General features: G+C 46.1%; 1 protein-coding gene across 1 annotated transcript in view; it reads left to right on the plus strand.

The window, feature by feature from the left end:
- Nucleotides 1-23,463, plus strand: part of PLG (plasminogen) — a 71,884-nt gene that overhangs the window by 27,759 nt on the left and 20,662 nt on the right. Inside the window, exons 2-7 of the mRNA XM_074989107.1 lie at nucleotides 4,110-4,285; nucleotides 6,005-6,111; nucleotides 12,990-13,104; nucleotides 15,404-15,543; nucleotides 18,966-19,086; nucleotides 21,733-21,851. Of these exons, the coding sequence (XP_074845208.1) occupies nucleotides 4,110-4,285; nucleotides 6,005-6,111; nucleotides 12,990-13,104; nucleotides 15,404-15,543; nucleotides 18,966-19,086; nucleotides 21,733-21,851 (778 nt within the window). The remainder of the gene's footprint in view (nucleotides 1-4,109; nucleotides 4,286-6,004; nucleotides 6,112-12,989; nucleotides 13,105-15,403; nucleotides 15,544-18,965; nucleotides 19,087-21,732; nucleotides 21,852-23,463) is intronic.

The raw sequence follows: 23,463 nt of genomic DNA on the forward strand, positions 1-23,463 counted from the left end.
GTATGTACCCCCCCAGTGCACACCCCCGGGGTTGAGGGGTGGGGATAATAGATATGACCAGGGCCCTCCACATGCCCAGATGACCATGGCCCCAAGGACAGCAGTGGCATGTCCCTCAGAAGAGTGCATCAGCCCCTGCCCCCCCCCCAGCACGACAGTGCCATGCCCCATCCCCGGGGCTGGGGGGAGTGGAACCTCTAGGGTCCCCCGGGGGGAGGGGGTGGGACACCCAGCAGCAGCAGCGGCGGCAGCAGCAGCAGCATGTGATGGAGTGAGGGGAGTGCAAATGCGAGACTCAGGCTACATATGAGAAACAAGCAGAATAGCTCCCAGTGGCTAAGGATGATCCTGGGGCTACAACTGGCAGGTTACACCTCTGCCCTGAACAAAGAGGAGGGAGGAGCCGAGCTGGGTTTGAATGGGGTGCGGCAGTTAGAGGCTAGGGGAAGGGAGAGCTAGAAGGCAGCCAGCCTGAGGAGGGGGAAAGCTACACTCCAGAGGGGCACCCCTCGGGGTCTTCTCCCCAGGACGGGTTGTAAGGACTGTCTCTGACTGCTGTACTGTCACTTCTGTGAGAAACTGGGCATCTGTTGCCTAATAAACCTCCTGTTGTACCTGCTGAGTGAGAGTCACTCCTGCCAGCGGACGGGGTGCAGTGCAGGGGGACCCCTGAACCCCATCACAGCAGCATCTCCCGGGGATGGGGAACCTGCAGCAGAGGGGTGGGGGGACAAGGGCCACGGCTCGGGGCCCACATTAACAGCTGTCTCCACTCTTCTTCCCTCCCTCCTGTGTTCCGCAGCTGTACCATCGGAAGGACTGGAGAGCGCCGGCGAGGCGTCAGTGGTCCCGGAAAGCCCTCCGGGGCCATCACTCCAGGCCAGCCCCTCGGCGGAGGACCAACCAGCCCCACGGCAGAGAAGACGGCAGACCCAGCACCACCAGTCGACGGCAACGGGCCCCCAGCTGCTGGCCATCCACCGTCGGCAGCTGGAGGTCACCGAGCAGCGGCTGCAGGTGGAGAAGCGCCGCCTCCAGCTGCAGGAGCAGGCACTGGCCTGGCACCAGGAGGCATGGGGGGCCTTCATGCGGACCTTCAATCGTATCGTGGACTACCTGGCCCCCCATGCTGCGCTGGCTGCTGCTGCGCCCACCCTGCCTGCTCCACTTGCTGCTCCAGACGCTGTGCCGTCCGCCGTCGCACCGCCACCGAGGGCCCTTCCACCGAGCGGGACCTGGGGCCAGCTGACACCCGCCGGCCGTATCTACCAATCCGCCCGGCCCCCAGCCAGCCCCGGCCAGGGCTGAGGCCGGGGCATGGCTCCCGGCTGCCCACCCCCAGCGCTGGACATTAGGGGGTGTGGGGCCCAGGATGGGGCCCCCCCCTCCCCCTTTGTATATATTCCCCCCAGTTTAATGTTGTTTTGTAAATAGTTTGTATATTTGACCCATTACTATGCTGATCCTTACCCCCCCGATGTAAATAGTTCTCCCCTTCCATCTTATCCCTATTTATAATACATATATATATGTTACATTTTGCCTGTAAATAGTTAGTCTTCTTGATAATAATAATAAGAGTTCTACAGATATTTGAGTTGATGAACAACTGTCTGCTTTTATTTACAAGAAAAGTGGGGGTGTGTGCTCTTGGGTGCTCTGTGGTGTGGGCGTAGGGGCAGGGAGTGTTGTGGAGGATGGGGGGGCAGTGGGGGGCCTGCCAGCATTCACCCCGCGGCCTCATCGAACTGGGCCTGCAGGGCCTCCCAGAGCCGGGTCCCTTTGGGGTCCACCTGGCGACTGGGGACAGCGGGTGGCTGCACATCGGCCCTGCTGGCCTCCACAGCCCAGCCCTGAAAGAAGGCCTCCCCCTTGCTCTCCACCAGGTTGTGGAGGGTGCTGCACACGCCCACAATCTGGGGGATGTTGGTGGGGCTTGCATTAAGGTGGGTGAGGAGACACCTCCAGTGCCCTTTGAGGCGGCCAAATGTGCGCTCCACCACCTGGCACGCGTGGTTCAGGCGCTGGTTGAAGCGCTCCTGCCTGGCAGACAGATGGCCCATGTGCGGGTGCATGAGCCAGGGCCGGAAGGGATATGCCGCATCTGCAATGATGCAGAGGGGCATGGTGGTGTCCCCCACAGGGATCTCCCGCTGGGGGATGTAGGTCCCCGCCTCCAGCCGGCGGCACGGGCCCGAGTTCCAGAATACCCGGGCATCGTGGGTGCTGCCAGGCCAGCCCACATAAATGTCCAGGAAACGGCCCTGGCTGTCCACCAAGGCCTGGAGGACCACTGAGTGGTAGCCCTTCCTGTTTAAGTAGCGTCCTCCACTGTGCTCCGGGGCGCGGATGGGGATGTGAGTCCCATCGAGAGCCCCGAAGCAATTGGGGAAGCCCAGGGTGGCAAAGCCCGTGATGGCGGCATCCGGGTCCCCAAGCCTCACGAGCCTGTGGAGGAGCAGGGCGCTGATGGCGCGGACGACCTGCAGGGGAAGCACATGGGAGAGCACCAATGAGGGGTGTGCAGGGTGTGTGTGGCCCTACCCTGCCAGGGCCCCCCTCCCCTCCCCTGCCAGGGCTGCCTCCCCCTCCCCCCATGGGTCCTCTTACCTCCATGAGGACAGCCCCGACGGTGGCCTTGCCGATGCCAAACTGCTGGCCCACGGATCGGTAGCTGTCTGGAGTGGCCAGCTTCCAGACAGCGATGCCGACCCGTTTCTCGACGCCGAGGGCACGCCGCATGGTGGTGTCCTGGTGCCTCAGTGTGGGGGTGAGCCACTGGCATAGCTCCAGAAATGTCTGCCGGCTCATGTGAAAGTTCTGGAGCCAGCGGTCGTCGTCCAACTCTCCGAGCACCAGCCGCTCCCACCAGTCGGTGCTCGTGGGGTAGCTCCACAGCCGGCAGTGTGTGCGGCGGGGGGGCAGGGGCAGGGTGCTGCGGGGTTGGGTCCTCCTCCCCTGCGGGCAGCTCCTCCTCTGTGGCAAGGAGGTGCTCAGCTGCCTCCTGCATGGCATGGAGCAGGGTGAGCACTGCTCATGCAGGAGCGGCTGTGTGGACCTCTGGCTACTGCTGCTGCTGCTGGGGGTCCATGACTGCGTCGCTCGAGGTGTGTGTGCCTATGGCTCTGCAGACTGCGTGCTGTGCAGGCTGCGTGTGTCTGGGAGGGGCCCTTTAAGGGAGCGGCTAGATGTTGCCCCAGAAGTGCTAGTCCACCCTGTGACCCTGTCTGCAGCTGTTCCTGGCACATTTATTTCGATGTGTGCTACTTTGGCATGTAGACGTTTCCTCACAGCGCCTCTTTTGATGTGGTGCTGCCCAACATCGATGTTGCCAGCCCTGGAGGACATGTAGACGTTATTCATCGAAATAGGCTATTTTGATGTCGCTACATCGAAATAGGCTATTTCGATGTAGCATTCACATGTAGACGTAGCCATAGTGAGAGGAACTGCACCTATTTGAAAATTGCTATTTAGACATAAGTACTATTGAGACATGGAATGGTGCTATTTTGAAATAAGCCATAATGGGCTCCAGTGGCAATATTTCGAAACAGGACTATGGACCTGAAAATGCTGGTTCAAAATGCTTTTTGTGTTTGGTTGTGTTATTTTGAGATAAGATATTTCAAAATAGCTGTTTCAAAATATCTTATTTCAAAATAGGGCTGCAGTGTCGCTTTAGCCTCTGTCTGCTTCCTAATCCCTGTGCAACAAAAATCAAATATCTTCTCATCTTCAAAGTACTTTGTCTCTGTCCTTGTGTCCTACTGCATTCTCTCTTGCCTCCTACCTGTGATGCCAAATCTTTACCATGCCAGGAAAATTATTCAGGACTGGCTACCATTAACTCAAAGGCACACAAATTAAATAGACTAACAGATCATTTGGAGCATAAGCTTTTGTGGGCAAAGACCCACTTCATCAGATTCAAGCGGGTCTTTGCCCACGAAAGCTTATGCCCCAAATTACCTGTTAGTCTAAAAGGTGCCACAGGACTTCTTGTTTTTGAAGATACAGACTAACTTGGCTATCTTTTGGATACAAATTATAGTACACATCACTTGCCATTGTGTCATGGAAAATAGCTTAAATTATATGAACTGCAGCATGCTCAATTTTTAATCTTTGCTTTTTTTTTTCTTTTAGCGCAAGGAAACATACTAGACAACTATGTAAAAACTGAGGGTGCTTGGATCGTTGCTCAAACAAAACAGATTTACAGAACAAACAGTAAAGAAGAATGCGCTGAGAAATGTGAAGCTGAAACAAGATTCACATGCAGGTAACGTCTGTTGTGTCCCACAATTAAGTGCCATTGTGGCTGAGTGCTCTGTTTTATATGTTAACACAGCTCTGTAACAACTTTCTGCTTCAGTAAGTGTATTTGGAGCTTTGAGAGCAATGGAGAAAGTCTCTATATGGAAGGGGAGACAAGAAAACAGTGCTTAAAATTTCAGCATATATGTTAGAAAGGTACTTGGTATCGTGATGCACAAGCGCTTCTGACAAAATCTAGCACACCAAACCCCAGGTACCCTCAGACCCTTTGCCATACACAGGACTGCACAGAAAACAGGATAGCACAGCACCTGTTGGATCTGTCATGTTCTTTTGTTGCACCTTGAGCCAAGAGGGTCTCCTCCACTACTGCACATGGACCACTAGCTCATCCATTGCCTCCCTGGGAGGGAGGAAATGGCACCAACCTCTCCTCTCCTTCCTTCCCTGTGGAGGTTCTATGAATAAGGGTCTCTGTGGGGTTTGGGGGCCCTGGAGGAGTTGGAGCAGGGAACAGGCCAATCTGCAGCACTGTCCCCTGCTCAGTTGCCATATTTCTGACTGGTAGTCTACTGACGGTTATCATTCCTTGCCACAACTTTAGCAGAAAAACCCAGCATGCTGCCTGAGGGAAGGGGTCCTGTGGAGTAGCGTCAAGGGAGGGTCCCTTCACTCCAGGTCTTGTTCATCTGTGAGACCTTCTTCTCTGTACTCCAGGGGCCTCCAACCTTTTCTCTTCCAAACGATGCTTCTCTAGAAATTTCAGGGGTGAATCTTATGGAATGTTTTGCCTTTCCAGCTCCCCTCCACACATTCAAGGCACCGGTGATTCTGTGCTGATTTTCTAAAATGGCCTATAACCTGGCAATCAATTTTAAATTTGATGCAAGTTTTAAAGATGGTCAAGACCCAAGAATGAAACCATCTTTATTTTAGAGAGATGCTACTAAACGGGATCATAGAAGTCCATGACAGCTACTATTGTCATGAAAATGAATAAACCCCAAACCTCTGTGAATTACACCTGCTTCCTTTCTCTAAGTTATATAGAGGACCCAGCAGTTTGACATCATCCCGGGAACCCTCACTGAGGAAAGGCAAGAGAGAGAGGGACTGGAAATGTTAAAAACATACATGTAGCTTTTGTCCAGGGCTAATTGTTCTTGTTCCCTGCTGGGACCTCTTCCTACATAATACCATCTGTCATCTTCCTGACTGCCAGATGCAATTCAGGGCCACAGACATGAACTCTGCCAGTGGGACAGGATTCTGCATCACTGACATTTATGGGGATTTTTCTACTGGAGCAAGATGAAGTCCCTATGCCTTCAAGACCTTAATCAAATCTGCTTGTAGACTAATAAGACTTCTTTGTATAGGTACTTTGAATCAACAAACAATGTGTGTTAATTAACACGGGGGCAGGAGGGGAGAACAGGAGGAGAAAGTTACACGAGAGGAAAGATGCGAGACCTTTATAAAAATACACCCGGAACCAGCTCAGCATTGCAGCTTAATGTAATATTTCTGCCATGGTTTTGGCCCATCATTGTTGAACATTGTTTTGGATGTGTTGTGTTTTAGTAAGAGCAACCTTATGGGTAGTAGACCAGGGAAAAGCTGAGTGTAGGTCAGACTTCGTTAACATGAGCTAGATAGGACTGATTTAACATAACCACTAATTACTGTTTCTTGCACTGCTTTCTCCTTTCAATTTCAACAGGGCCTTTCTATTCACCAGCAAAGATCAACAGTGCACTACTTTGGCTGAGAACACAAAAACCACAGAGTTAATCAGAAGAACGAATGTGGTGCTCTATGAGAAGAAAAGTATGTCTGTGTTTGGGATTATTTCTTTAATATGTGCTTATCTGACAAAAGTATGTCCTCGGCTGCTTTCCTGAAGTTGTTAGTTTACTGCCATGTATGATGACGGTGATGATTTATATAAGATGGGTGCAGGGAAAGAGACTGAAAAAAACTAAAATGATTCCATCTTGTCCACTGAACAGTCCTCAGCTGGTAACACTTCCAACTTAGACTGGATTCAAACCAGCCTCCTTCAAGAAAAGGCTGGAGATGAATTTCTGACCCTCCAGCTAATCCCAAGCCTTTTATGATTTTGGGATTACACATATTGAAGTGTATCAACCAAACACGATGCATCTGTCCACCTATACGTGTCTGCAGCACTCTGTTCAGTGGGTCTGGTGGAATCCATTATCAATGTGAGTTTTAACCTGACTAGTTTTCCTATTTGTATGTTTTATTTTTAAACCCTTGATTTTGTGTTTGTGGTTTAACTATTTTCCAGAAAACCAGGCATGATTTGACAGAATTAGCCACTGACCCAACTGGGATCCCCAGGAAAATGGGCACCCTTGACCCACGCAGCCTGCCCAGTGCTCCTGCTGGGGAGCTGGGCTGGGCATAGGAACATGCCCCATGCCACCTGCCACCTTATGGCTTCTGGTTGGCAGTGAGGTTGGAACACTACTCCCCAACCTGCCCAGCTGTCCCACACACCCAGTACTCCTGCTGGGAAGCCAAGCAAGGCTCTTGCTCCAAACCTGATACCAGTAGAAGTGCTGGACAGGTGAGCCTGCATAAGCCGCCTGTACCCAACACTGCTCCCTAGCAGACTTGCTGGGGAGTGGGGGTAGAAGCAAGAAAGGGCCTCCCACTTCTCTGGCTCAGGTCCCCACAAAATGAGATCCGCCTCTGTTTTTGTCTATCTACAAACAATGAATCTCTCAATGAGAAAATATGAAATATCCACATTTTTGATAAACTCCCTTTAAAATCTCCGGTTTCTTCTTATAGCATACTCAGAGAAGCGATTGGGTTTTTGACTGTTTTTGACTCTCTTCATTTTCCCCTTGAGATAATATTTTAGACAAGCCTTGAATAGATGGTAGGCAGTGGGAAAAATAAATTTCCACTTTCGTATACGAGTGCCTCTGCCAATTTCAAGGGAAGAAAAATGACAAAGTAACATCAACTGACTGAAGTGAGTTGTTGGAGAAAAATAAAGTCTTGTTTGCTAATTAAACACCTTGGGTAATTCGCTAGCATGCCTTATAATGTACGTATTGTCCAGAGGTAAATGATGCTGTAATCACCAGTAATGCTTTTTCACTTTTTGAAAAATGTAGATGAGTTGAAAAATAAGCTTAAGTTCTAAGCTGAAGACAGCTGTGAAGCATGTCTCATTTATCACATAAAAGTTCCATCAGGAAAACCCAATGGATCCAATTCTAAACTGGCATAAATTAGCATATGTCCACCAACTTCATTGACTTCAGCTGTTGATCTGTCCCTGACACCTCAAAACTGGAATTTAAACCTCAATGAATTTTGTCAAATTTCATCCTATTTCTGGTATTCATGTCCTGGCACACCTACAGGTAACATAACATGTAGAACACCAAGGCAGAGGTTAATTTGTAGAAGCCAGTAACGTCAACAGTTGCTAGATAAGAGTCGTATCTCCAGTTTATGATCAACCAAGGTTTTGTTTTGATGATATAATACCTGTAATATATCTTCAGTGCTACCAGAGAATTATTTGCACCAACACAAAACCAACCCTATTACTGCAACCCAAATCCATTAGCCAGAGATCCCAGATTTATAGTACATGTGCAACTCCCTGCCACTTCCTTTTTCACAAATTCCTTACAGAAAATAGACTTAATAAGTCATTGGTAGTAAAAGCCTCAATCAAAAGTTTTGAGTTGTGTCACTTCTGGAGTAAATTAAAATAGGTTTAAGGATAGTGGACTTATTACATGTCCTTACTTAACATTTCAACACAAGATAATCTAGTGTAGCCAGAATACAGTGGGGCCAAGAACTAGCAAGTTCTTTTGAAATATTTTTTGAAAGTAGGGTTTTTTTCAAAATATCCAGCAGAACGCCTACACACAAAAAGTCTCTTTCAAAATTAAATAGAAAGAATGTGGCACTCCTTTTAAAAGAGCTCTTCCTCTCCCGATTCAGGAAGAGTGCCCCTTTTCTAAAGCTTCTTTCAAAAGCAAACGTAGGAGACACTGGGCGTGCCCTTTTTTTCCCCCAAAAGAGCAGTCCTCTGGTGCCTGGGCTTTTTTTTTTTTATCCCTGGCCCATTCTTTTGAAAGAGCGGGGACTGTGTGGATGCTCTCTTTTGAAAGAGCAGATTACTCTTTTGATCCACTTTTTTGTGTGTGGACACGCTCTTTTGAAAAAGTTCTTTTGGAAGAGATCTTCCAGAAGGGCTTAATTCGAAAGCTCTCTGTAGTGCTGATGTAGCCTGGGAGTTTCCTTTGAGTAAGGGTTGAGTAAAAATTGAGCAAGGATCTTAAAAGTTGTCCTTGTGTAATTTATAAATATGAAAAGGCAAAGGACACATGAGCAAGTTATGAAGTAAGATGAAATTAACTCTTTACTTATAAATTAAATATTCCCATGAACACAACAGAAATATTGTAACAGAAGGCCAGATGCTTATGCTGGTTTACAATTATAAATGAAGAAAAAGGCCAATGAACCATGAATATCAGAATCTCTCCCATCACGTTACAACATTGTAACTCTTGTGTCATAACTGGTGATGCACTGTTGCCAACTCCATGATACACCAACCATGAAATTTGTATGGGACACTGTCAAAATTAAAACTTAGGAGCAGAGTGTAAGGATGGGAATTTCAAAGGATCCTGAGGGAATTTGGTGCCCAGATCCCATTGATTTTCATTGACATTCAGCTCCATTAGGATGCTTTAAATATCTTAGCTGCAGACATTAGGGTTGGTTTCCTGTTAAACAAGCCAACTTATGTAGGTCAATCAAATATGTGAGAATCCCCTAAGCATTCAAAAACCATGAGTCAAGCTACAAAAGTTGTGTTTGGCTGAAAACTCATGATATTTACAAAAATAATACATGTGTTTTTTTTTTTTTAATTCTCCTTCTGGCTTTTGAGCCATTGGAGTGCCCACACTCAGATCACATCTGCAAGCCCTTGTCTGCAACCGCAAAGGGTATAAGTTTACTATTTGTTTAATTTGAAAGCAGAGATTTCCATCTAATTGTTTGATTACATGACCTGTATTTTTTAATAAAATTCTGATATCATAAGACTAATGATAAAATCAAGGGAGTTGTCAACACTTGGCTTAGTCATTTCTTTGTTTTAACCACACCAAAAGATCCAATCCAGTTGTCAGTAAGTTTCTTTCTATATCTCAGTCTCTGAGATAAGGCATGATGGAGCTTTAATTGTTATGTGAACCTTTCTGCTAAAGGGACAGTTTATGACAGTGCAATGTGTCTGGTTTGGTGAAATTAGAGATCTTATTATAGCCTTCTCTGTAATTCACCCTATTATATTCACAGAGTTTTAAACCATGTGGTATGAATCCCAACGATAAAATCATCTTGTCTGAATATGTTGTCATAGAACAGGGAATAGGAACATAGGATGTGCCTAAACGTCTTAGATTCCAGATTAACGTAGTCGACAGTACGCTATCTGGCAGTCACTAGGACCCTAGTTTGTCAAAGGACAGTGAACATTTCCCATTAGACAGTTCAGTGACTTTACAGTGTTCTAGGTAGAATGAATAGCTCTTCCCTTCTGTCCACAAGAGGTCCTCCTACACTCCCAACAATGAGATTTGATTACTCTTTTCTTTCACAGCCACAAGTGGTGTTAGATGGAAAAAATGTGCTGATGTTTTTTCAGAATCTCCCTGTTAAACATACTATAAACCACAGAAGCTAATTTAGTTTGTGTTAGGGAAAGAAGGATGAGAATTAAATGAAGTATTTGGACATATCAATTTGTAAATTGTTAACTCAAACGAACATGAGCTTGAGTTTAGGGTTCAAAGTTGGTTATTTGTTAGCAGATGGGAAAAAACCTAAAGGTTATACAAACTTTCAGAAGTTTAGTCAAACAAAAAGAGTTTATGTCAGCGCTTGACTGTCTCAGTGTTCATTTCTTTAGATTTTTGAATGTGAACACATTGCAAAATTTCTTAGTGTCTACAATAAGTTCCCACCTAAAAACATCTATAGCAGACTAACTACCCATAAATATAGTCTGGCCAGAATAGAATGGGACCTGAATCATAACCCCAGATCAAAATACCCCTTAATTTAAAAAAAATCTGGACCCAAATCAATAAACAAGCAGTAAACCTAATTCTCCTGTACCTAGATAAATCTATACACGTCAACAGAATGACTCCAGATTTACAGATTTGCCAGTACAAGAAGAAATAGCCTCCTCTGGTAGTTTTGATACAAGTTATGTTGAAAAATTTTGAAGCAAAACCGAGAAAGAACTAAAATCCTCCATGGCCAAAACACTGCAACCAACTTGATGAAAATCAGCTCTTCTCAGCTAGAGGAAAGGTCACTTTGTTACCAGGCGCAGAGAAGACATGCCTTGATGCACACAACAAAGTTTTGCCTATGGATGGAAAAAATTAGAGGGAACACTGGCGAGCACTGGCAATAATTCAAAGTTTAGCTCTCTCAGGGCATGTCTACACAGCAGAGTTACTGCAAAATAGCAGCTGCTATTTTGAAATAACATTGTGAGCATCTACACAATACAACTTCTATTTCGAAATAATTTTGAAATCGTTGATGCCTTATTTCAAGTGTGGTAAACCTCACTGAATGAAGAATAGCACCTATTTTGAAATCGGGGCTGTCTATACAGGGAATAAGAGCTATTTTGAAATAAAGCTATAATGAGTGCAAGGGGTGTGTTTCGCAATATGCTCTATTGTGTATGGGTGCTATTTCAAAATACATGAGGGATATTTTGAAATGAGTTTTGTGTATAGCTGTGCTATTTTGGAATAAGCTATTCTGGAATACCTCGTCTGGAATAGCTTATTGAGGAACAACACTGCTGTGTAAACAAAGCCCAAGACTCATCCAGCTTCATCTTGGCTGTGGCTGCGCTACGGCAATCTGTTGACAGAAGTTACTATTGAGAGAGATCTTTTGGCAAAACTTCTGCTGACAGATCATGTCCACACACAAAAGTGGATCAGAAAAAGCCATCCACTCTGTTGCCAGAGAGCAGCCAGACTGCCCAGCTACTCTCTCAACAGAACAGCCAATCAGAAGCTCAGCAAACAGGGCTGCCCAGTGACCCAAAAGCCCTGTCTGTTCACAGAAGGGCCCCTTGAGTGTCTACATGGCTGTTTTGTTGACAGAAACTGTCGACAAAGGTGTTCTTCCTCATCCTGGAGAGGCAAAACATGGTCAGTGGAAGCTCTGAGTTTTGTCGACAAACTGGCAACAGAACCCATTTTGCGTTTAGATGCTCTGTGGGTTTTGTCAACAAAACTCTCTCGTGTAGACATAGCCCTTGTATTCGGGTGACTCGTGGTTTCACCATTATCCCATAAATGCTTCGGGTTTCATTCCTGAGCAGGGGGATCACAGTGAAACACATTGTCTGTGCTTACCGTTTGTAACAAAATCCAAACTTGAAGAGGTCTGAGTCACAAAATTCCACCTTTTTGTGTCTCCAAAGTTTGTGTGTGTTACATGCGTGATTTTTATTTTGGGGTTCACTCTTCCTGAAATCAGGGGAGTTTCATGTGCTTTTAGGTTTTGTTGAAAATATTTTTCACAGCTTTTGTTGTAGCAGAGCAACACAAACACAGCGGCAATAAAAGTCAGAAAATCATAGGACTGGAAGAGACCTTGAGAGAAGAACAACTATGTTTTATTCTACTCCCAATGGTGGAGCCAACAGCCACTGTGGGCCCCAGAACCAGGTTTGGGTGTGGTAGGGGCTAGCTCTGTGGACCCTGAAAGAGTGGGGCCCAGGGCAGTTAGTCCTTATTGCTGCCCATACTGAGCCCCATGCCCCAAGGCCTCAGAGCCCTGTGGAACAGCAGAAATTCAAAGGGACCCAGGGCTCTGGCCACCGCTGCTGCCACAGTAGCAGTGGAGGTGACTGGGAGCTTCAGGTCCCTCTGAATCACCAGACCCAGGGGCAGCTGCCCCTTCCCCCCACCCCCACCCCCACTCAGTCGGAAGGCCGGACTCTCAAGAAGGGAGCATTATACCTGTTGTAATCTGAAGTGATCCATCAAAAGCAGCCATAATTTGTTATACTCTCTCTCTTCTGGCATCCTCAGGACCTGACAAGTGCTGAATGAGGTAATTTGCCAGACCACAGGAAGTCCATATTGTCTGGCAGCATTACCAACACTTCCACTGCTTACTGGGCTCTTAGAAGACATTTAGGAGTACGTTACAGCTAAATCACAGCACAGAACACTGAGAGCCAGGACTGGTGGTTGTAGACAAACTTTATGGGACCACGGGAAACTTGGACGGACCCATAATAAGTGGTCATCCAGCTAACTAAAATCATGCTGGATTATGTATTTTGCCAGGCAAGACATTGCTGGCTTAGAGAGGTTCAACCTGTATCTCATTTCTTAAACATTTTAGTTTTTTGGTCTTTTCGTAAATCCTTAATTGACCTTCCTTATAGATGTCATTACAATTTGCATATTTACTTATTTCTAAAGAACAGCAGTGTGAGGGCGGGGTTGTGGAGTAGGGGTGAGAGATTCAAAAATGGGGGTATTTTGGCTCCTTAGCATGTGTGTAGAATCTATATGTAGTTATTTAATTCAAACAGATGTGCCATTGATACTGACAGATAACAATGTCTTTTGTTTCAGTTTACCTTTTAGAATGCAGGACTGGCCTGGGGCAGGACTATAGAGGAACAGAATCTAAAACTCGGAATGGCATCCCCTGCCAGAGGTGGAGCGACAATAGCCCTCACACCCCTAAGTACATCCTTCTTTATTGTGTGTTATTCTGAACCTGCTAGAGTTTTACAGTGTGTATTATCACAGCAAGTTGTTTAGCATTCAAACTCATTGGTTAGAAATCATCTCCTCCTTGTCTCGATCACTGAGAGCTCTACTTATTCTCATGCAGGCCTTCAAGGCAAGGCTGACGTCTTTCTTAGCATCTTGAAAATCACTTGTGGAATGATTCAAGGGGTTGTATTAGGTTGGGGTCTCAAACTCAGTGTTTTTATGCCAGTACTGAGTACCAGCACCTGAGCAGCCTCAGCCATGAAACTGGCTGAGGGAGAAGAGGCAGGGATCTGGGTGAGTATTTGCACCTCCTTTTTTTTTTTTAAACAAAAAAGGCACTGCTCAAGCTTCATTGCATTGCAACCACTCTTCTGACAATAATAATTACAGAACCACAGGAGTGTTGACACAGGCCTGAACCCTAGTGCCTGCACGAGGAGAGATCAAAGCTACAGCCCCTGACAGAGAGCCTGCAAGCTGAGCCCCAACACCCACGGCCTAAGCCCTCAGGCTTTGGCTTCAACCCCTGCTGCTGGGGCTCAGGTTTCAGCCCCGATCACATCAATGTTAAGCCAGCCCTGTGTGACTCCATTAAAATGGAGTCAGAACCCAGTCTGCAGCCCCAGTTGGAGAACTGCTGTTCCAGATGACCCAAGGCAGCGGGCACTAACCTGTCCATCGTGACCGACTGGTCAATCCTGAAGCCTCTGCCAGTTAGTCACCATCTCTGGGTCACTGAAAGAAAGGATAGCAGCGCAGCATGGCTCAGGCAGCCTGCCTGCCTGCCTGCCCTGGCTCCATGTCTCTCTCACAAGTGTCTGACTGCTGGCATGTCTCTGCAGTCCCTAAGGGAGGAGAGACGTCTCCCTGCACTGCTTTCGTGCCCAGCACCAATGGGAGCTGCGGGGGTGGTGCCTGCAGGCCTGGGCAGAGTATAGACACCTGAGGTCCTTCCCCCCTCAGAAAGGGTGTGCAGAGAGATGTGCCAGCAGCTGTCTGCTTCCTAGACTGGTGTGGGGCCAGGGCAGGCAGGCTGCTAGCCTAAGCCCTGCTGCACCGCCAGCCGGGAGCTGCCAGAGCCTGCACCTCATACCCACTCCTGCACTGCATCTCTGCAAGTCACAACCCACTCCTTCATCCAAACTCCTTCCCAGGCCCCTCACCTGCTCCTGTACCCCAGTCCCCTGCACCAGCCCAAAACCCCCTGCTGCACCAAACTCCCTCTCGCAGCCTGCACCCTCTCCTGTACCTCAACACTCTGTCCCTGTCTGGAGCCCTTTCCTACGCCCAAACACCCTCCCAGAACTTCCCCCTGACCACCAGCTCCTGCGTCCCAACCCTCTGCCCCAGGCTCAGCCTGGAGCCTCCTCACAAACTCCAAACCCTTCAGCCCCAGCCCAGAGTCTGCACCCTCTTCTGTCCCCCCATGTGCCAGAGGGAAGAGGGAATGGAGTGCGCAAGGCAGGGCCTCTGGGGAGGGGAGGGGTAGGATAGATTTTACAGTCAAAAAGTGATATTGCCTGTAGAAAGGTTGGAGACCACAGATGTAAGAAGTTATTTCAAAGATAGCGTTTCTGGCCAAATTTGGTGGCCCTTACTCATGCAGAACATTGCGTGAAATCCCGGCTCCATTGACGTCAGTGGCAAAAATTCTCATTTCAATGGGTGCTAAAGTGGCAAAGGAGGTAGAAGTTACACCGTCATATCAGAGAACGCCGTGTGTGTTTCCATGACAATATTTTATGGAATTAAAATGAGCAGCTGTCAACAAGGTCGAACCGTTAACCTCCCTCACACAAAGGATGTTTTGGTATCACATTCCAGTAGTTGACAACTCTCACACATTTAGTTCCTGCCCTTTTCTGCATTCTCCAGGAAAGTTTCAGATACAAAATATTACTCCTTTTAATTATGCATGTTATTAAAACTTAACAGTTATTGATTGAGCTCAGGCCCCGGCTGTTTAACAGTAACAATCGGCTGCAAATGTTAAAGAGCATTCTTGGACTTTGAAGCTGTCATGTTTCCTATAAACACTATGAAACTGTTGGCTGGTCCCCACAGCTACCAAAGGACTGACACCCAATGGTGTGAAGAGGCTACTAATGGTAGCTACAGGATGTTCTTTAGATAAGGGATTTCAATTCTGAGCAGCGAAAGGAAGAATCTATTTCACTGGCCTTTCACTTGTATGTTTGAAATACAAAATTACCTGTGAAATTAGGATATTTTGCTTTTGCTGTAATGGCATGTATATTTTATTTCAGATTAACACCTGACACTAACCCCACTGCAGGATTAGAGGCAAACTACTGCAGAAATCCTGATGGAGATGCAAAAGGACCCTGGTGTTACACAACGGACCCCAATACCAGATTTGATTATTGTAACATTCAAGAATGTGAAGGTCAGGATGCACCAAAGCTCTTTTTACCTCACAATATTGCTAACTACGTTAAATTGTGCAAACTCTTTCTCCCCTCTTCCCCCAAAGTATCACGTCAGTCCCTGACCCCATTATCTCTGTTTGAGACCATGCTAGCAAGCTCAGGGTGAGTAGGCTTTCCTCAAGCGATCAAACCCCTCATTGCTCTTTTGGATAGCCTCAGGAGCAATGGAACGGTTCCCCAAGGCCAACATACAGCCACCTGTGTTCCAGAGGACAGATGCCTTTGACAATGGCAAAGGAGGACATCTTTCCTTAGCTAATATCATTGTACTGCACTATTAGCACAGACTTCTCTATAATAAATCTAAGCACTTCTAACGCTGAGGAACAGGCCCTTTTTATGCTAGCTAAGATGACTATTACCATTGCCTGGATTCAACAAAGAACTTAAGCGCATACCTAACTTTATGCATTTTAAGCGCCCCAGTGATAGCAATAGGTCCACTCATTTACTTAAGACGGGGTGGGGAACCTTCAGCTCCTGGGCTGTTTCCAGCCTGCAGCTTGCTTTGGCCTGCAAGACTCAAACCTGGGCCCCACCTGCAGAGGCATGAGCTGCCACCAGCGCTCCAGACCTGTGGAGGGAGGGGGCCCATGGCTGGAGCATCAGCTCTGGCACTCTGCTGTGCAGTGGACCCCCAAGCCTCCTGGTCCCAATCCACACAAGCTGGAACCCACTTTGGGATGAGGGTTCTGCCTGGCAGGGAAGAGAAAGAGACTCCTGTGTGCTTGAGGGAACCACCCCCTGTCACTCCCACTGCGCAAACTGAGGGGAGGTGCTGGGGGGAGGGGAGTGGCTCCCTGCAGCACACAGAGCTTCACTGAACCATGTGTGCCCCCACCCACAGGTGCACCAGATAGGCAGCCCCATCCCACTCACACCCTGCATCCTTGCCCAGCTCCTGCACACCCAGCATACTCCTGCAAGACCCCCCACCACCAGTCCCTTTCTACCCCCTCCCTTCTGCACAGACCCCTCACCACAACCACAACCTTGCTCCTGCACCCCTTTCCAGACTCCCCACTTCCACCCCATCTTGTTCCCCAGATCCCACCCCCCACCTCTAGCCCACTTCTGCACCACACCTCCACCCAGACCCTGTGCCCCCACTCTGCTCTTGCACCCTCTGTTCCACTCAGACCCCGCATCGTCAATTCCAGCTGACTGCCGCACTCTTCCTACTGCTCACACCTGCACCCTACCTCATGCCTGGATCCTACAGCCACACCCCAGCCATCCCCTCCCCTTACTGGACTCCTAATTTTTGGCCCCAGGCCAAAGCCTATGGGGCTCAACAAAATCTGCTACCCCTGGTCCCACTAGGCTCTGGGGTGGAGTTTGAGGGTCTTGAGTTGAATGTCTTTTCTGCTTCTCATGGCTCATGACTGATTGTTCTGTGGGTCAGTGGCCACTATCCCTAAAAAGATTCCCCACTTCTGACTTAAGATCAGGTATGTACATAAGTATCTTACAGACTCAGGGCATTGCGTGTGTGTGTGATCTTGATAAAATATACAGAGCTATACCCCTCTCATGGAGCTGGAAGAGACCTCAAGAGTTCGTCGAGTCCAGTCCCCTGCAATCACAGCAGGACCTATCACCACCCCAAAAGATTTTTTTTTAAAATGTATTTGTCCCAGATCCCTAAATGCCCCCCTCAAGGACTGGGCTCACGATCCTGGGTTTAGAAGGCCCATGCTCAACGCTGAGCTATCCCTCCCTACCTTGCTCTTGTATGTTATCTTACCTGGCAAAATTCCATAATTCTGCCTGTCTATTCAAAACTAAAACAATAAGGGTGTTGTCACTTAGCAATGGTTTTATGTCAGCATCCCACTTCAGAGTCAGTTAACATTTACATTGTAACAGCTTTTGTCAGATCATTGTATGGCATGAAAGGACTTTGGAGAGACAAGCCTGACACAAATATCTGAATCTGATCAAACTGCTATTTGAGGAAGTTAAAACACAAATACAGATCTCAGCTTTGTGCTTTAGGTCCCTTTGCGTCTTTAATTCAGATCAAGTTGGAACTTCACATAAAACTTCTCAGCAGAAAAGACATCTCCCTAGCTGCCTTAAATTGTATTAATATGTGATACCTATAGAAGAATTACAATTTTGGTTGGTTTTGAATCTGCTCTAATTAGAAAAATAGCTTAATTAAAAATTAGAAAAGAAAAGAAAAGAAAAGAAAAGAAAAGAGTGACCTGGCAATCATAGGCATGCAATTTCAATCAACACCAGTGGGAGTTTTGCATGCAAACATATGGCATGAGCCACCCTTGAAAATCTTGCAGTCAGCTAAAATGTGATTCAGTTGATGAGCATAAACACCATGGTTCCTTTGCTCATTGCATAAAGAGATTAATCTTAATTCAACTCCTCTATTTTCAACGTGTGGCTTTTCCTCTACTTTCCTTCTGTTACTCACAAGAAGAATTCTACTGACCCCAGGTGGGACTTCCTCTACCGATTGGTCACAGGCAAGTTTAAACTAGAATAAATGGTGGAGTTCCTGTAACTTGAAATGTTTAAACCATGATTTGAGGGCGTCAGTCAGTAACTCAGATGAAGGTTTTGGGTCTATTGCAACAATGGGTGGATGAGGTTCTGTGGCCTGCAATGGGCAGGTCATATTAGATGATCTTGAGGGTCCCATCTGAATTTAAAGTTGAGTCTATGAAACTTACATTCAGGAAACCTAGTGATCATCAGTCCAGAGGATTGGCTTCACCATAGTCTGACAGTTGAGAGCAGTGGAAGAGTGTTAGCTGTTCAGTAGCATCACACCACATCCCATGGAACCAGAGTTTTCATTATCTGAGCCTTTACTTTTTAAAGAAAGGCACTGGGTGGGCTTCTTCAGTTAAATATATGAAACCTATCAGCTCTCTCGCTATCTTCTTGCCGTGTATTCTGGAAAGGCAGGATAGATGCTTATACCCATCCAAGTATTAAAGATTCAATACTATGTCAATGGATGGGGGTTTCCCCCCCCACTCTCAAGGAAACAGTGGTATGCACATGTCCTGGGTATTTATATAATGTAGCAGTCACTCTGAAGCAGCTGACAGGATGTCAGAATAATTGCCATTGTAGCATGGAATTGAGATATATTGTAGTTTTATCATTTTAATTTTTTTATTTTAAAATAGACAATACAGTTTAACAAATGAGGCAAATAAATATAATGCAATTAACTGGGTTAAGTCACCCACCAGTAGAGAGACCCTTGTCATTTTAGAATAGCTGTTCACCCCTGCCTTGCCTTCTGATTGGTCTTTTGCGCTGATGGCAGTCCAAGGGACAAGTTTTCAGACCATTGCTATTCTTGACTTTGTGCCTGATTGTTTTCCATGCCTGCTTGTCCATACAGAAGAGTGCATGCACTGCAGTGGCGAAAACTACCACGGCAAAATTTCCCAAACAGAGTCTGGGACTGAGTGCCAGCGCTGGGATTCTCAAGAGCCTCACTCTCACGGGTACATCCCTGCAAAGTAAGTCCTAACCAGTAGTGAAATAACGTATGAACTAGAGATACCAGAAACCAGGGAAATAGTCACTCAGGTATGGAGCCAGAAGGAAAAAAAGATACTTAGATTTTGTTTTTTTAAAGTTTTCCATTTTCCTGGCCCACTTCTCCCTGGGCCATTAGAGCTAATGCATTCCTGCATGAACTTGATGTTTCATTTGTTTGCCATAGGCAGCCTTTGAGTGTGTGCCTGTGTAACCCGCACACCCCCTGGGTGTGGCGCTCTGTTCCGCGCTATGGCAGGGAGATGACTCAGAGATGAATGCGTCTCCTGCAGCTTTAACTAAGAGTCAGATGGTCTTTATACAATACAGGCTTGTGCATTAAGCTTCAGCAATCCCAGGTTTGCTCCTGCCTCCCACCCACAACGAGTGGGGTCAGTCAGTGTTATATGTGCACAAGTGAGGTGTGTCTTTAATATCCTTTCCTTAAAAAAAAAAAAAAAGAGAGCTGCAGAGGCTCTGTTTTGGTCCATGGCAACAAAAAGGCTGATTTGCTACCACTCAGAGCAATGCCAAAAGGTGAAACAATCCTTTCTTTTTTCTTTTTATTTCTTTGGCAGCCACTTCAAGTTATTTGAAATTAACTAGTTAGGGGAAAATGTAGTGACAGAAGGGCCACAGAAGGCTCTGGGGTTTGGTTCCTGTACAAATTAATAGTAACACCTAACACATTCAAGTTTTCATCCATAGATACCAATTATAATTCACTGCTAAACAGCAAAGTACTCATTTTACAATTGGGGAAACTGAGGCACCTTTTAAAAAAATGGTCTTATTGTTTTATTGCACTTCCCATGTCTGTCTGATTCAGCTTATTGTCTCTTGCCTTATCCTGTACTTATACTTAAGATTCTTGGGACAGCAACAGTGCATCATCTAGCAGATAGGCATCCTGGTCCTTCCATAGGTCTGCTAGGTGCTGTGACAAAACCAGTAAATAGCATAATAAATAAATAAGCAATACTAACAATGTAAAGGCAGACATTTCAGAGATGCTCACCCTCCAAAGTCCCAGTGACTTCACCTAGAGTTGTCAGGGGCTGAGCACCAATCCTGTCAAGTCCTAAGTGATTTGCCCAAGGCTACACAACTGCTCAGTAGCAGAGCAGTAGTGGAACTCTTAAACCAGTGCCTCATCCATGTGCTACCCTTCATATAATTCATAATAGCCACTTTGCAAAACTGGAATGCTTTGTCATATACAGCTGAAAATTTTTAAGAACTTTTTAGTGCTCCCAGTTGGCTGGCAGGCAAGTGCCTTGCACCTTCAGAAAAGGTTCAGAAAAGGGCAACTAAAATGATTAAGGGTTTGGTACAGATCCCATATGAGGAGAGGTTAGAGAGACTGGGACTTTTCAGTCTAGAAAAGAGGAGACTGAGGGGCAATACGATAGAGGTATATAAAATCATGAATGGTGTGGAGAAAGTGAATACAGAAAAGTTACTTACTTGTTCCCATAATATAAGAACTAGAGGACACCAAATGAAATTAATGGGTAGCAGGTTCAAAACTAATAGAAGAAAGTTTTTCTTCACACAGCGCGCAGTCAACCTGTGGAACTCCTTGCCAGAGGACACTGTGAAGGCCAGGACTCTAACAGAGTTTAAAAAAAAGAGCTCGATAAATATTTGGAGGTTAGGTCCATAGATGGCTATTAGCAAGGGGTAAGGTATAGTGCCTAGCCTTTTGTTGAAGGCGGGAGATTGATGGCAGGAGACAAATTGCTTGATCATTGTCTTCGGTTCACCTCCTCTGGGACACCAGGCATTGGCTACTGTCGGCAGACAGGATACTGGGCTAGATGGACCTTTGGTCTGACCCAGTATGGTCGTTCTTATGTTCCCCTACACGTGTATGATCAGGAAGAGTCAATCAGTGCATCCAAACATTGGGGGCAAAAGGAAAATGGAGAACAAGACATCAGTCCCTGAGAGCTGGGCACAAAACAGAGGTGTGCACAAGCAATTTCAGCAAATGTATTCATATTTTCTGAAATTTCGCAGTACTGTATGATACGTTACACAAAGGCAAACTTCACAGCAAACTGGCCAAATGAAGCAGCATCACCTTTAAACAATATCTCTCTATTAGAAATGGGTCTAAATTCCTTAAAACCCCAATCCAGTAAATTCTGAAGCACATGCATGAGCTTAAGAATGTTCTGTTTCATTGAGTGCATGCGTCATGGTGCAGTATTTAATTAAATGATCACATACCATTTGCTGTGCAAGACCCCATCTCATTCAGTGCACAGAATGGGCAGTGAATGAAGCTGTGGGTTGTAAGAAGAGAAAGAGTTCTCTTTTGAGTAAGACTCTGGCCTGGGACTCTTATCTCTGATCTGCCACAAACTTACTGCATGATGTTAAGCATAACTACCTGCAACACATCTGAACAAGGGGCCTAAAGGAACATTATTCAGATTACCTGAATTCTGGCATTTCCTACCTATCTGAGTGTTGGCTTTGCAACATTAATGTTCTTTTCATGTAGTTTCCTTTCTAATGTATATCTGAGTGCCTGAAAATTCCTTTGCGCTAAAAGAGAGGCAATTCATAACACCAGCCAAGAGTGAATTAGATTCTTAATTTAAACTTCTGTTGTTCAGCTTTCCAGAGAAGAATCTGAAGATGAATTACTGCCGTAACCCTGATGGCGAGCCTCGGCCATGGTGTTTCACTACCAACCCCACAAAGCGCTGGGAATTTTGTAACATTCCACGTTGCAGTAAGTATTAATTAGGGAGACTGTTGAACCCAAGTTAGCTACCCCTGCAGGCGGGTCCAATGAGTAGATGCTTGACCCAAAACGTAGGGCACAGTGGGGGTGAGGATGGAATTCATCAATAATAGAATAATTTACTAAGTTGTGATCATTTAAAGTTGTGAAAGTATTAATGGTAATGAGACTGGATAGCATAATTTGCACAACTGTCTCTGAAGCTCAGTTTTGCCCTGTGAAAGTTTTATTACTGATGGGTTGTCTACACAGCAAAGTTATTTTGAAGTAATGGCTGCATTTTGAAGTAACTTTGCAAGTGTCTGCACAACACAACTGCTATTTTGAAATTGGTAAACCTCATTCTACAAGGAATAGCACCTATTTTGAAATAGATATTTCAAAATTGGGGCTGTGTAGACAGGGAAGATGGACTATTTCAAAATAAACCATAGTCTGTTAAATGGCTCTATTTCAAAATAGGCTCTATTGTGTGTAGATGCGCTATTTCGGAATAAGCTATTCTGGAAAATCTCTTCCAGAATAGCTTATTGTGAAATAATACTGCTGTGTAGACATTGCCCAGGATAGCACAAGAAGAAAACAACATCTTCACTAGGGGAACAAGGGTTTTTTAAATTCTTGTTAACTAATAGGAGGTAAAATCCTAGTGAAGTCAAAGTAGTCGGTAATTTTTACAAGAGTTTGCAGGTCAAGGAAATTGTGGCAAAGTCTAGGATTTACCTTGGTCTGTTAACTTATGTGGAAACTACAGACTATGTTATCACCAGGACAGTATCCTATGTTAGCTATGTCCAGTTAAGAACACCTTTTATCCTAGTGACGACAGGACCTCTGAGCTCAAGGGTGGCAATTTTGAAGAAGTGCACTAAACTGAGAACATTTGACATGCAAATTACAAAGACAAATATGGTGAGCCACAATACCACTTCTAGACTAGAACTGAGGATCAGGCTTATATTCATGTCACCAGTCCTAGTCTACTTAAGCATATGCATTGATTACTGCATCATGCATCTTTGCTGGATATAGATTAAAATGGCTCTTTATTGAAGGAAGGTGAATATGTGATAGGTTTCTCCAAAGTAAGGGTTGAGAAGATGTAAGGTAACTCAGTTTAGAGCTCAAAGTAGTTTTATTGAACACACTGATCTTTTAGAACAGGGTCAGCAACCCCCAGCACATGTGCTGTGGCAGGGTGAGGCCAGGGGAGGAAAGACGAGTAAAAACAAGTCAAAATGGGAGCTGACAATCAGAGTGGGAGCAGCTGAGGAGTAGGCTGCCCTAAATCCCACTTAGGGCTACCTTTATAAACCCTTTCCCATGCAGGGCCAGCAGGGAGTGTGAGAGGTGATTGAGGAGAGCATAGGCAGTGAGTGGAGAGAAGCAAGAGGAGCTGAAGCCCCTGTCCAGGTGGCCCTGAGATTTGCCGTGAGGCTGAAAAGGACTGATCGCCCAGGGGGAGCTGATCCAGGAGGGGGGTTGTCAGGGGAAGTGGCCCAGGGAGAAGAGCTGCGGTGTCCACGGCAAGGGGAGCCCTTCCCCACCAGTAGGCCATACAGGGTCCCCTGGCCAGTACTGGGAACAAGTGGACGGGGCC

The sequence above is a fragment of the Carettochelys insculpta genome, chromosome 3 (assembly GCF_033958435.1).
Source record: "Carettochelys insculpta isolate YL-2023 chromosome 3, ASM3395843v1, whole genome shotgun sequence".
In the NCBI taxonomy this organism is placed as follows: Eukaryota; Metazoa; Chordata; order Testudines; family Carettochelyidae; genus Carettochelys; species Carettochelys insculpta.